Source organism: Mycteria americana, chromosome Z (assembly GCF_035582795.1).
Source record: "Mycteria americana isolate JAX WOST 10 ecotype Jacksonville Zoo and Gardens chromosome Z, USCA_MyAme_1.0, whole genome shotgun sequence".
In the NCBI taxonomy this organism is placed as follows: domain Eukaryota; kingdom Metazoa; phylum Chordata; class Aves; order Ciconiiformes; family Ciconiidae; genus Mycteria; species Mycteria americana.
In genome coordinates, this window is record NC_134396.1 from 54,702,350 (window position 1) to 54,716,205 (window position 13,856).

At 35.2% G+C, this 13,856-nt stretch overlaps 1 protein-coding gene across 2 annotated transcripts in view; it reads right to left on the reverse strand.

Annotated features, from left to right (window-relative positions):
- Nucleotides 1–4,354: 4,354 nt before the first annotated feature.
- The window catches only part of FBXL17 (F-box and leucine rich repeat protein 17), a 303,097-nt gene continuing 293,595 nt past the window's right edge, over nt 4,355–13,856 (reverse strand). The window contains exon 9 of one of the 2 annotated variants that reach the window (XM_075527088.1): nt 4,355–6,302. In XM_075527088.1, the coding sequence (XP_075383203.1) occupies nt 6,165–6,302 (138 nt within the window). In that variant the 3' untranslated portion in view covers nt 4,355–6,164. The remainder of the gene's footprint in view (nt 6,303–13,856) is intronic. The other variant, XM_075527089.1, reaches the window with a different exon arrangement.

The window sequence follows — 13,856 nt, forward strand, 5'->3', positions numbered from 1 at the left end:
CCATTTCATTTGTATGACAAGTTAGGATGAAATCTTTCATGCTGTAATATGAAATGTTGGGGTTCTCTGATTTAACTGTTGTGTAACATCTCATCCATGCAATGGCTCTGTTTCCTTAGCCATTTTGTCCTTTGGTCCCCTTTTTGACCTGCAGCATTGCAGCAGCAGATCAAGTAAAGCAGAAGTGCTCCAGAGTAGGATATTATGTTACGTTTTTAAATTCCTGAAACAGTATAAGCAAAGAACATCACAGAAGCACAATAGCAAATGAATCATTTCATTTGTTTGAAGTGTGGGTATTTGACATAGGCATAAGTTTCTTACCCTGAGGTTATTGATGCCTGTAGTTTAGCTGAAGATATTTAGTGGAGGCAGTCAGTTTGGCCAAAATTTCTTGGCTGTAGAATAAACAACTCAGGAGTGAAATTTCAGAAATTCTTCTCATTACCTAATCATCCTGATCTGTAGTTATGAAATAGTATTTTATTTTATTCTTGCTTGAATTTAGCCCTGCAAGCATGAGATATATAAGTTACTTTATATATATCTAAAAAAAAAAATATATTATGACATGGACTTAGACTATTTTCATTTGCTTTGGACTTGATGTCCAGCATTAAATATTTTTGCATTTCTGTCTCTCTCTCAAAAAAAAAAAAAGGAAAATAAATTGTGTGCAGTTTCCTGATCAATAAGCAGCTGTCTGTAAAGCTCAATGTTTTGCTCTGCATACACCCACTTGTCAGCTCAATGCTACTTCCCAGGGTGAGACTGACGAGAAGCGGAGAAAAGATGATGTAGTAGCTCAAGAACAGTTGAAGCATAAGAGATTACAGGGATTTGGGAGCTTAAAGAAATATTTAGTGGTAAGTCCTTAGCTTAATTTTGATAGGCTTTTGCAATTAAACATCTATTTCTTTTCCTCAGCAGAACTACAGACAATTTAATGAGTGGAGCTCTTTATAATGTATCAGGCAAAACTAGGAAAACACCACACAATTCAACTAATAAAGGTTCTGTTCCTAACCTGAAAGTAGGCATCAGTTTTTTTAGCTTGCAAACCTGATCCAAGATTTGGGTAAACACGAACTCTTTCCAATTCTTCTCCTCCAATCTTTAAACCAATGAAATGCAGAGTTTTCACATATTTCTCAGTGAAAAATAAATGTCTTGTGATCAATGTCTACACAAACTGACAAAAAGAGGAAAATAGTACTTAAGCCTTCCAAACTCTTATAAAAATTTTTTTCAAAACCAGAAAGCCCCTATTTTAAACAAGTTGTATCATATTCTGTAGTCTCAAGATCAAGTACAATTCTGATACAAGATAATTTCAGATATACTTTTGTACAAAGAGATTATGTTACCAACATGTTTTGTATATGGTAATCCAACAGCTAATGCTACTTCTCCTCATCAGATGACTCAATTGCAGTTTTAAGGGTCAGCAGACTTCTGTAACCAGTGAAATAGAAGAAAAAAAGAAGTACATGTTTGTAAATGCCTACATTTATTATAATCTTATATAACGCTACCATATATATGGGAAGTGCCACATGAATTTATCAACTCAACATTTTTATTTAAGACAGCCATAATTTGCTTATTCTGCATTTCCCTACATAATAACCACAGGAGAAAAGACAAAGCAATTACAAATAAAAAAAAGGCAGCATGAGAAGAGGGAAGGGAGAAGAAAAGTCTTCAGTCAATGAGTATCTTTTTTATAGGTTTTCAGAAAAAAACCCTGAACCCAAACAACAAAAACAAGGAGTCACAAAAATTCACCAAGTACCCACCCTGTTTAGATTGGCAGAATACTACTCCCACAAAGCATTACTTGATTTTTAAGTGGTGCCAGTCTATGGGAGATTGCATGCTCCAGCCTGGAGCATCTTGCAGGGTGTCTGTGGTTTGAAAAAACAATTTGGTAACACTGCTTCTAAGTTTACCAGAACTTCAAATAAAATCTCAGTCACCTATACTGCCAATATAGCAGGTAACTCATGGAGAAGGCTTGGGAAGAAACAACTACAGCATGAAAAAAATAACATGGCTTTAAATAATTTTGTTTTAATGGACTCTTTAAAATGGATCTGCTTTAAAGTCACTGTCTGTTAATATGGACTTTCATAAATGACCAGCATAAACACTCACCTAATTTAAAATATAAATCTGAATATTTACAAGATAAGACATAATCATAGTCTTTTTACATATGCTTTTACAATTGTTATTTTGCAATGCATTCTTTTATTAGGAAGCACTTATTTACTGAGAGGGTAGTCAAACTCTAGACCTGGCTTCCTAGAGAGGGGGTCGATGCCCCATGCCTGTCAGTATTTAAGAGGCATTTGGACAATGACCTTCATAACATGCGTTCACTTTTGGTCAGCCCTGAGGGGGTCAAGCAGTTGAACTAGATGATCACTGTAGGTCCCTTCCAACTGAAATAGTCTGTCCTGTCCTGTCCTATCCTATCCTGTCCTATCCTAATTATTTATGAGTCCTTTTCCTTTTCTTGTTCAAGATCACATACCTGAAGAAGGCCCTGTCAGCCTCCTAAAAAGCTTGCTTTGTGCCTTTGTTAAGTTTTCATGTAACCATTGTGTAGGTGACCTGCTGCCATTCTTGATTTTATTCCTGTCAATGCCACAGTTTATTAAGCATCAGCAAGGCCATATTTATTTCTTGAGAATCTGGGTGGACATCAGTGAGCTCACGTGGAAGCCAGCTGAGAGCCTGAAAAAATTAACTGTTGGTTAATTATTCTTACTAGGGCTATTTTCTCATTCAAAAGGGATGATAACTTGTTTTACCAAATACTGTTTTTGAAAACCCAGCTAGATAAGTTGGTAAGTTTAATCATTCTAGGAAACTAACAAGGATGGCTCAAACTCTTTTGCAGGACCTAAAGGGGAAGAAATGTTTTCTGTGAGTGAACCCAGTGGGGTTCTGGGGCCATGGCTGAGTTTTGAAGGTTAAGAAGAGTCAGTTGCTGTAGGAGTAGCACAGAAGGTCTTTGGGTAATGGTTTTGAGAATGCTGAAAGTCACTCCCAGTAGCCACCTGTGGCCACGCTGGGATCAGTTTATCCTTATCTATGATATTTTTCAGAGAAATTGACTTTGTCCGTGCTCAAAGATGACTAGAAGCTGCCTAGTACTACACAGAGCACTTGCTGAGAAGGAGGGTATGGCAGCTTGGATTTGGCATCACTAAAGTTCCCGCTAATCTGGGAGCCTGGGCAGAGTGAATTTGAATCTGCGTGTGAAACACCATGGTAGCCATTTCCCCTGCTGGGACAAATTGCATGAGGACGCTCCCCTCCACATCGCCTTTAAGTGGTGAGCAATGGGTAGAGCGACCACCAAGTGAACTATTTGAGTGGCATTAAAACAGAATTATACCTGGATTTAGAAGAGGGAATGACTGAAAATAAAGGTTATCTGTCTTTTTTTACAACCCCCTATTGCTTAGTTCAGAAAGCACTTAGAGCTTGCCTTAGCCTCCCATTCTGCAGGTTGAACAAGCCCAGCTCCTCTGGCCTAGAAATGTCTCTGATAAGACAAATGCTGAGCCACAGGTTACCTACCTTAATGGCAGGTTCCCACAAAGATCTTGAAGGAACAAAGACATTTTGTCAGTAAAGTAGGCCTCTTGGAACCTAGGAAATCCAGCATGTAAGCTGCCTGTGAGTTTCTGAATCCACTGTAAGTTTTGAGTAAGAGAAAACAGGGGTAATTTTTCTTTTTACAAGAGGCAATAGCTTTTTGTTTTCCCCTAAATGGTATTTCCCCTAAATGACATTTGAAAAGTTAGAGTGTGCAACATTGTTATTTATACCTATAAAACTACTTAAGAAACATTGATTTATTATAAGGAAATTAAAAAGCTATCTGTGACAACACTGCAATTAGAACGTATTTCAGTTTAGAATTCTTATACCCCATAAACTTCCAAATTATGTAAATGCCAACATTCATGGAAATTAATTAGCCACACTGAGATCTATAAAGATTAATATGTTCAGAAAAATAAGACAGAGATGAACAGCCAGTAAAAGGCAAAACTACTGGATGCAACTTAATGGCAGAAGTGAAAAGAGATGACCAAATAAATACATAATATATAAAATAAACTTAAGGGTTATAGAGTATTTTAGATTGAAAAAGGTCTCTGGAGGTCATCTAGTCAAACTCTGTCACTCACAACAGGGCCAGCTTGGATCAGTTTGCTCAGGACCATGTCCAGATGAGTTCTGCATATTCAAGGATGGAGATTTCAGTCTTTCTGCTAGCATAGTCTAAGTACAGTTAGCAGCACAGATAAACAGAAGACACCACATCTTTCTTCTTTCTTTTATTAAAACCCATTGCAAGATCAAAGGTTTCACGAAAAAATAGAAACTTACAAAGTGTGTGAACAGTTTTAATGCACTCATAAAAAGACATTAAATGAAAAATGACTAAGATTCTGTACTATATCTGCAATATAATCCATTGGCTTTATTCTGAAAATATTGTTGCCATTTTGGAGTAAATAAAAAGCCTAGCATTACACATGTTCACATGTATTTACCACTTATTTAAAGCAAAAACTTTACCATATTTTTTTTCCAGAGAAATTACTTCATCCCCATTTTGAAAAGTCTAATAAGAAAACATTCAACACCCTCACTGGAATTACTGTGAGTTGATGTTTCTGTTGTAAAAAATTATGCTATGGAAATCAAAAAACAGTTTTACAGAGAGTTATACAGCCATACTAAACAAGCTCTAGGTTATTCTGCATTAGACTTTCTGGATTAGCAAAACATTTTGACAATAATGGCAACTCTTCAGCTGAAGCTTAAGCGTTTCATACTTGGGATTAAAATGCTGTGACCTTTGAAAAACAAATATCCAGTGTCACACACCTGAAAACATTCTTAACCAAATGGTAATACTCTACAGGTTAATGCAACTTCAAATTGAAGCTGCAATGTCTGTATTTTCACTATCCCTTGGTCAAATTTAACTCCTTAGAATACAATGTGACACACAGAAAATTAATCGGTTTATGTATTTACTCTGGGTATTTTCTTGCATACACTGTATTATGAAGCATCTGATCCTACAAAATGATACCCACGATGGGACTCATGTTTAGATGGCCTTCTCGAGGTAAGCACTCTTTGCATTGTGAGGTCTGTTGTAAAACAACAACCACAGAGAAAATGAGAGGAATCATGTTATTGGCTTATACCCATTCATCTGAATTTCCCATTCAGCAACATAACAGCACAGTCAGAGGAGACAAGTTCACTTAAAAAACTTTTTTTTTCAATCAGATATTTAAACATTGCCCGTTAGCTTATTTCTGATAGTTGGTGTATTCAATTACTCCTTGACTTTATGACGTGGGAATTGGTTATCAGTGTTAGGTTAAGCACTGTTAACTCACTTATTATAAAAATAGCAAGGTGGGAAGATTTGGAAATCTCTACAGCATCTCCTATTTTCAACAGAACAAAATGAAAGAAGGTATCAATTCTGTTGAGTAATAGAAAGAGAAGAAGTAAGATTGTCCATTAAATATCCATTCTATCATCATCATTTACTAAGATTTCTGTTTAAAATAATGATTTGTATAATTATCAAAATGTTTATAAGAAAATCACAATTCTTTGTAGATTTTCTTAGTACTGTGCATCTTAAACCTCCTGGGGTAGCTTTAGTAAATAATAAGCATCAAGTTTAGCTCCCAGTTTCCACACAGGCCTCTGTTGATCAACTGCACTGGTGCTAGCACTGAGTTACCATTTACAAATCAAAGGAAACACACATGACCAAGGCAAAGTAAAGTAAACAGAGGAAAACAAGCTTAACATCTTCTATAACTCAAACTATCCAGAGAACTAGTAGGAATCCACTTCAAGAAATCTGCCAAAGGCTTTTATATCTTTTATGCAAACAAAAACACGATGCATTTCTAAAGTTTTGCTTCAATATTAGTACTTACTTGTACAGTACATTAAAGTCAGTGTACAGCTTTTGCCATTTTACTGTAACCTCTGTAAACTCACAATTATATTGCATCATATGAAAGGTTTTAAACCCTCCTGCAATCCCCATTAGATCTACTGAATGCAGCAGAGTGGAACTGTCATGTTGCTATAGGAGATTAAGAAGCAGTAGACATACTGGGTGTCCAGCCCATTTGATAAGCCCGTTCCAATGTCCTCTTGCAATCCTGTAGTACAGTACTGAAGGTTATATGTGGATACTGCTGCACTAGCTGCTCCACTGTGGCTTCATTCACCTGCAATCAAAGAAAAGAATCTGTGATGTGCAAAAAGTGAATAAAAAGGGCAACATTATGGAAGCTAAATGAACGATCGAACTTTGGACTCCTGGGAGGACTTGCAGGATTGGGCTCTTCAAGGATACTATAGGTTTGGGTGCATTTATCACAAAACAAATACACAGAATGTAATGTTCTGTCAGAGAATAAAAAAAAAAAACCAACCCACACCTCAATTTCATTGTAAAGGGAGAAGTTTTATACAACATTCTAGTAAATACTGTTTGATTATTTGCTATTGAAAGCAAACAGGAAAGACAAATAGTCTCCATTTGAAAACAGTTTTGTTTAGAAAACTGCAACGTTTAACAATCTATTAAACTATTTTCATTTCATACTTGCCTACGCTGGCCACTCATAGAGCCCCAAACCTAATTATTCAAAGAAAAGCCACCCTGTTTAACAAAGTGCTGCCCAGAGTAACAGATTTCTATCTTGAAATAGAAGCATATTTATTCAAACTCACTCAAGCAGACATAGGTTTGAAGTGTAAAAGTTTCTTGGCTTTGGAAAATGAAAATTGATTATATCTATTAAATAATTTATGGCACAGTTATGATACTTTTACACATACTACGTAGTAACTCCACAATTAACCTTACTGAAATGAACTTGCACTGTATGGTAGCTATCAATGTGGTTGCAATGAAAAATAAAGAGATACCATGACTAAACATGGGGAAAAGAATGCAAACTATTCTGTATTGCAGGTAGATCAATTTACCAATTACCAATACAGGTCAACTTTTCCAAGGGTTCAAAGTCCTGCATGTCTTCACATACATCAGTGGTAGTTTTTATTTTAGCCTTTTGGTGTGAGGCTAACACTGCACAAAGTGTTTTGTGGGAAGAAGTGGTGGGATCAATAATTAAAACATACAAGCTTGTCGGATCTGGGATGTCCCTCCTAAATCTTAGACATCAAAGGTAGCACCTTTATTCTTGATTAGACAAGGTAATCAGACAAGCCTAGCTAAACCTAACACCTTTACAATTGCAGCGCTCTGAGGGGATTAATTTGTCAATTATTTTTAAGATGATTGCAGTTCATATCACAGAAGTAGACAGCCTTCTTCAGCCTTTAGATAAATAAAAGATTAACCTAAGAACCATAACTTCTAGGTAGCTCTCTTTGAAATCTTTGCTGAACACTTGGGCATTTTAAAATGCAATGATACTACATTTAAATACTGAACCACCTAGATCAGTAGGATGTACAACTGATATAATCATTTGCTTTTTCCCCACGGTGTTCCACATTCAAGGACAAAAGTAAAAAACTAGACTAAAATGTTTACTACCAATACAAAGATCCATCTTGGGAATAATATTTTAAAGCACAGTGACCACAGTATCTAATAATATTTTTGTCCTTAAAAGATAACAAGGAGTGCATCCTTCTGAACAGTGATTGCATCCAATGACAAGGATAAATTAAAGGTTTAATATCCAGTTCTTCTACTTTGATAATAGAAACACTCAATCTTCATTGGAAGTTTCATCTAGCTGAGACTGACGTGGATAGAAAACTGGTTTAACTTCCCTTCATAGCACAAACTGTACTCTTTTGGCAAATTACTACGTTACAGTAACATCTTCCAGTGCCGAGAAACAAGAAGTGACTTTTAATAAATCAAAATGAAATCAGAGATAGCACAAGTCCTCCAAAATATTTGATATTTATAGCTGAATACATACTTTCAAGCTGTCAGCAACACTTCCTAGAAATATTGCTTGGAAGGGAAGAATCCCTTAAAGTAGCAGTATTTGCTACTTTTTGCCTATTCAAAAATAGTCAAAAGCCTCTTTTCTTTAGATTTGTGGTGCAGAGTGCCATGGCAGAATCTATCATACTACTACAAACTTCTCTTAATGGTTAACTCAGCCACAACAAAGATGCTTAGCAAAGACAGCTGCTCATTCTGCTCTTTCTTAATGGGAACCTTAAAGAAGAGATATTGTCTATCTACTAGATATCTGCAAATATTACTAGTAGATAGAGGTTATTATGACTTGACACATACCTGTTGGGCTTTATTTGTTATAATAACATGGATATTATAGCCTTAGAGCTAATATCATAAGCAGATTTTCTGTTACAGGAAATAAATAGTAAGGCAAATTTGTTACAAAGATGATGTTCAAACACAGGAAGATAGATAATGATCTCCATGTCCTGGTGGACATGAACTCCATGTCATGGTGTCTTTGACTCAGGACTGAACACATTTACAGAAGCTACAGTCTAGCTAGATATAAGCTAATGTATTTACTACAAGGCTAATTTAAGTGAAATAGCATGGCCCATGATACTCAAGAAGACAGATGATGTTACAATGGTATCTTTTAGTCTTAAAACCTATGAAGAATTCTATGGTAAACCATCTAGCACTAGCCATTTGTCCTAAGCTTTTTTCTAATACAATTATTACTGGATAAAATAATATTGAACACAATTGTTACTAATTGCTATTACTACTCTACTAAACAGGAGAAGGAAACTTTTGGTATCGAGTGCCAAATACAGTTACAAAATAAACATGAACATGCAGAAGGCAGGTAAAACCATTGCAGAAGTGACACTGACAAAATCAGCTATTTTATGACCAAAACCTGAATAGTAGAAAGTTTCTGCATTTTTGCTGGAGTGTTAAATAAACATTTTAAATTATTAGTTTGACCCTAGACAATAACTTGAGTGGTATTAAACAGCAAAGTAACGACAAATCCTATATACACATTTAGAACCATAACAGTTACAGAAAGAAATTACTTTGAGTTTAAAAGATTGAATTTACTCTCGATAGAGGAAAAAATTATCCTACCATGCTTCATGATAAATGATCAAATATATGTAACTTTTAGTTAAGTGTAAATATTTTTAATCCTAAGAAAGTAACCACATATAGGTAAAAATTACGCCGGACAAACTAAATTCAATGTAAGATTACACAACAGAAGAGAAAGAAAAAGGATACTATTTGGCAGTGGGACAACCTGTGTGGATCCCAGGATGAGAAACAAATGTGGACAGTTAAGCCACAAATGATCCCCTATCAGAAGATTTTGAAAGCTTTTCTTTTACCATGAGAAAAGTCAGGTCAAACACTAAAACAGTGTAAAATTTTTAGTATTTTAAACTTTCTGTAGTATTGGAATAAAACTGCACTATCTAAAAGGTAGGAAAATAGAGAAATCAAAATTTTGTTCTCTGTTAATGAATGAGATAAATAATATCTAAGTCAACTCCTTGTCATCAGTTCCCCTAATGGTAGGATTAAGATGAAAAGAAGTCTTATGCCTAACCATTAGAACACAAGCTTCTGTCTCTTTGTTAAGATGCAGTCTGGCTGGTGATAAAACAAAAGTACTGAATGCCATTCCCAAAATAAATTCATTACACAAACAGAGCAATTTTCCGTTCAAAGCTTGAACAGTCTTGTTCAATGAATGAAAACTAAAAGTCTTCACATCTTAATATGCTTTCAAATGTTATATTTTTCTTCCACAGAACTTTCATTAATCTTCATCTTTTGAGTTGTCAAAAGGAAGACTACTGTCTGAAGATAAACTAGTTATATTATCTAATACATAATAATTCATTTGAATTTAAATAGCCCCTCAATTATATTTTAACACATAATGAAAGAACACAGTCCTTATCATTAAGAGTCAAAGTAGTAAGTTTGTGTGAATCCTGGTCATCAAACAGAAAAAAGAAAACAACAACAAAGATTGGTTTGAAACTTATTTTTTCTTGCTGAAATAAAAATTTATTCCAGGAATACATTCTAAAATACAAAGGACAAGGTGGGTTACAGAAACTGGCAAGACCAAGTGATATCATCTCCTTTTAACTCAATTAGAGCAGTTACCTAGAAGTCACAATTTTGAATTCTTTTTGCTTAAAGACACCTGAACACATATCGCCTATTTCCCAGGAGAATATACTTGACTTTGTGACAAATGTTATCTGGGGTGGGACCTCCTTAATTTCTTCTTCTGATGATAGTGTGGTTGTACAGAAAGTATTTAAATATTATCTGCACTAGAGAAAAAGAATACTTTCTCATATGATAATTAGGAATTCATCTGGGAAAGAAGAACACGAATACCCATCTAGTCCATGTGAAGTGGAAGAACATTCACAAAAGGGTTTTGGGAGTGCTTCTTTGGAGGACTTTAATTTCACTCTGCTAGGTATACACATAACATGGGTGAAGTATTGAGAAAAAAGGGAAATCAGTGTTCAAAACCCTTTCTCTGCTTTCAGTAAAATGATCTACCTACAACAAACAGTTTAAAAAACCCCTCCAGTCTGTAAATATTTTTCCCAGAATAAACTAGCTGGCATTTATGAGCTGATTTTTCAGGTTCAGGACAAACTGAAACTACGGTTTTCAATTAATAAGCTACTCACTGAAAAACAGTCACTCAGATTTTTGACCTGGTATACTAGACTTACGCATCTGGTCTGATTGCCAATATTTACTGACTTGGTACACCGCTTATATCTGTCATGGCCCACCATGAGTAATTTCTTTTATGCCATCTTCCACAAGTTCTTATGGAAAATTCAAACTGCAAGCATAAATAGTTACTAGACAATTTTTAGGTTTTGCTTTTAAATGTGCCATGTCATTTGACAGAATTCTAGTGATAATTTCAGCACTGTTTTCTTTCGTTTCTAGATTCTAAAATCAGGAATTTCTAAAGATATCAAATGATTCTAAAAGGCTAGGATCTATTTTTCTTTAACTTTTGCTTCCATTATGTTCCTAGGACAGATCTTATTAAATTCAAGGGAGTCAAGTTTTCTTAATCCTGTTAAGATAAATTAGGGCTTACAATTGAAACCATCAGTTGAACTAGGCATTTCTTTTTAATGAGACTGATAGCTTCACTCACAAATAAGGAACAGAAACAGAGGTTTAAGGATTTCTCCTAAACAGGATTTTCCTACTTACATTTAGTTAACTTGTCTTTAGTTGATACCATATACAGGAGATCTTCTCTTGGATTGGAATACCAAGTGGTGCATAAAGGGGCTTTAAAAAGCTTTGGTTTTAACTGAGAGAACTCCTTTACTATACTTCTAAGAAGAATTGTAAGACTGCCTACTGATCTCAAAAACTCCTCCTACAGGTGTATCAAGGGCAGTCTTAGAATGCAGTTCTGATTCTAAAGCTACTAAAATGACCCAAGAATGTCTGTGTTGTGTTATTTAGAGCAATATTGAAAAGGGGGAGTAGAGTCATCACCTGAACTGCAAATTTTATGCTGCTCTACGCAGTGAAGATGTATTCACCATTAATCTAAAAGGTTTCCTATGTAAGGAAAATCTTCAGGGTAACATACAATTCACTTGATAATTGAAAAGAAAAAGTTATCTCCATTCCAAGTTAATAACTGAAATCAATAAGCAGCCATATAATTAAAAAAAACCAAGCTCACCTAGGCTTACATGCAAAAACCCCAGATTTGCAAAACTGGATTAGTGCAAAGGTGCAGTATTAGAACTTCTTCGGAAAACTTGCCTGTGCTCCTCAGTGATTCATAGCATCATACAGGGATGGACTGCTGAAATAATTTTTGTATAGTATCTAACCTAGCCCTTGGAATAGGCATGTGGCTAGCTGATTCTGGAGATTGCTCACATGATGGGCACTCCCCTTCTAAGAACAATACAGGTAGGTATCTTCAGTTATATAACTTTATAGGCCAGTCATTAATAAAAAATAACAGACCAAGTTATAATATGGTTAGTCTGCAATATCTGCACAGAAAGGTGTTAATAATATATAGAACTGCTAGCTTAATTTTAGAAATCTAGTACTTGTAAAGAATTTTAGGGAAATGTTAGCAGGTGAGAAGTAACATTCACACCAAAAGATTTTGAGGGCTGCCATACAGACAATGTTCAATAATAAAGGTTAACAGGGAGCAAGTATTATCATTACATTTTTACATATAAATGAACCACAACACCAACTTTACACAAAAGAAATACAAATTGATTTGTTCCAAAAGGGCTTTCTTATCATGTTATTGACATTTTTGCTTATGGAGTGGTACTGCGGCATTAGGGATACTGAAATTTGTGTGCATTTCTGTCTCAGTATATATAGAGTAGTATTCCATGAAACCCAAATTTGTATGTAGTGGACAATGAAATGATGCTATAGTCTTTGTGTGTATCCATAATGATGGATTTCGGACACATTTTATGTTCCAGTTTCTCTGATGTTTTAACAATAACATCCAAAATATACACACTTCGAGTTATTAAGAAACACATTTTCGCATACACTTTCTCTTCTCTAAGCTGTAGTTTGCTTCCTCAAGTCAGTGTCTTGTAAAAAGTGTACTTCGTTTGATTTTTTTTCTGCTAATAGTTGAATGAATTATATTCTCAGGTGGCCCAATTATAACTGTTGCCTGCAGCCATAACAAAATTAAAGATTTCTGGAAACGTTTCGTGTGAAGTGCACTTGATCAGCTAAGGCAGACATATTCCACAGAGTTTCAGTGACTGCCCTCATGCCCAGGGGCAGAACCTTTGTTTAGGACTTTAATAAAATAACAGCACTACCAATATTAGCACAATATCCTATAGTCCAAATAAAGTCCCTTACGATTTCAGCAAATAATGTATTTTGACTTAATGGATGCTGCTACAAAAAAAAAAAAACCAAACCAAAAACCAAGAAATCACACATGCACGCACATATAAACACTGTATTTGTGGACTCATAAATAATGAAATTGACAAGTACAGTCTGATGGACTATTATTATCATGACATTCGACAGCTTAATTGTGTTAAATCTTAGCAATTAATTTCCCACTTATATTTGGAAAGGGAAAGGAGTGGGTAAACAGAAATATCTGTTATCTTTTCTGCCATGTGAAGTGAAATAAACGGAATACACAAACCTTCTAATAGTCATTGGTACCACTTCTGGAAGGATTTCAGAAAATGTAGCGAGGTTGCTTGTGGAGTATAGCTCCTTTACAGTTCTTTGCTTAAATCTTGAAAGGTAGAGTCCTAGAGGGATGAAATTCATTGTTGTGGTTGTTTACGCAGGTGAATGCTATGGCCTCAAACTGCCAGTCCCTGCACAATTGCTGCAGTCACTGCATTACTGCAAACTAACAAGATAATCCATTTCAGGTCTCTGTGAGTTTGCAGTTTTCCAGAGCCATCATTTCAGGGCTTGCTGTCCTAATCACTACTGCCAACACAATACTGAATATTAAAGTTGTGTACCTGATAAAGTTTTCATTCTCAATTCTCTTTGCTTATTGTGAGGGTTTACTTTTCTATTAAATCAGAGAAACGATTCTAAAGGAGCCTTTTAGTTTGGCTGGTTGGTTGGATTGCTAATTCTGTTCTTTTAAATCAGATTAACTTCTTTGACGCTCCACCCATACAAGATTTCAAGGTAAAAATATTACCAGTATCATAAGCATTTCAAATTTATGATGAAACTCTGTGCGTTGCCTTGTTCT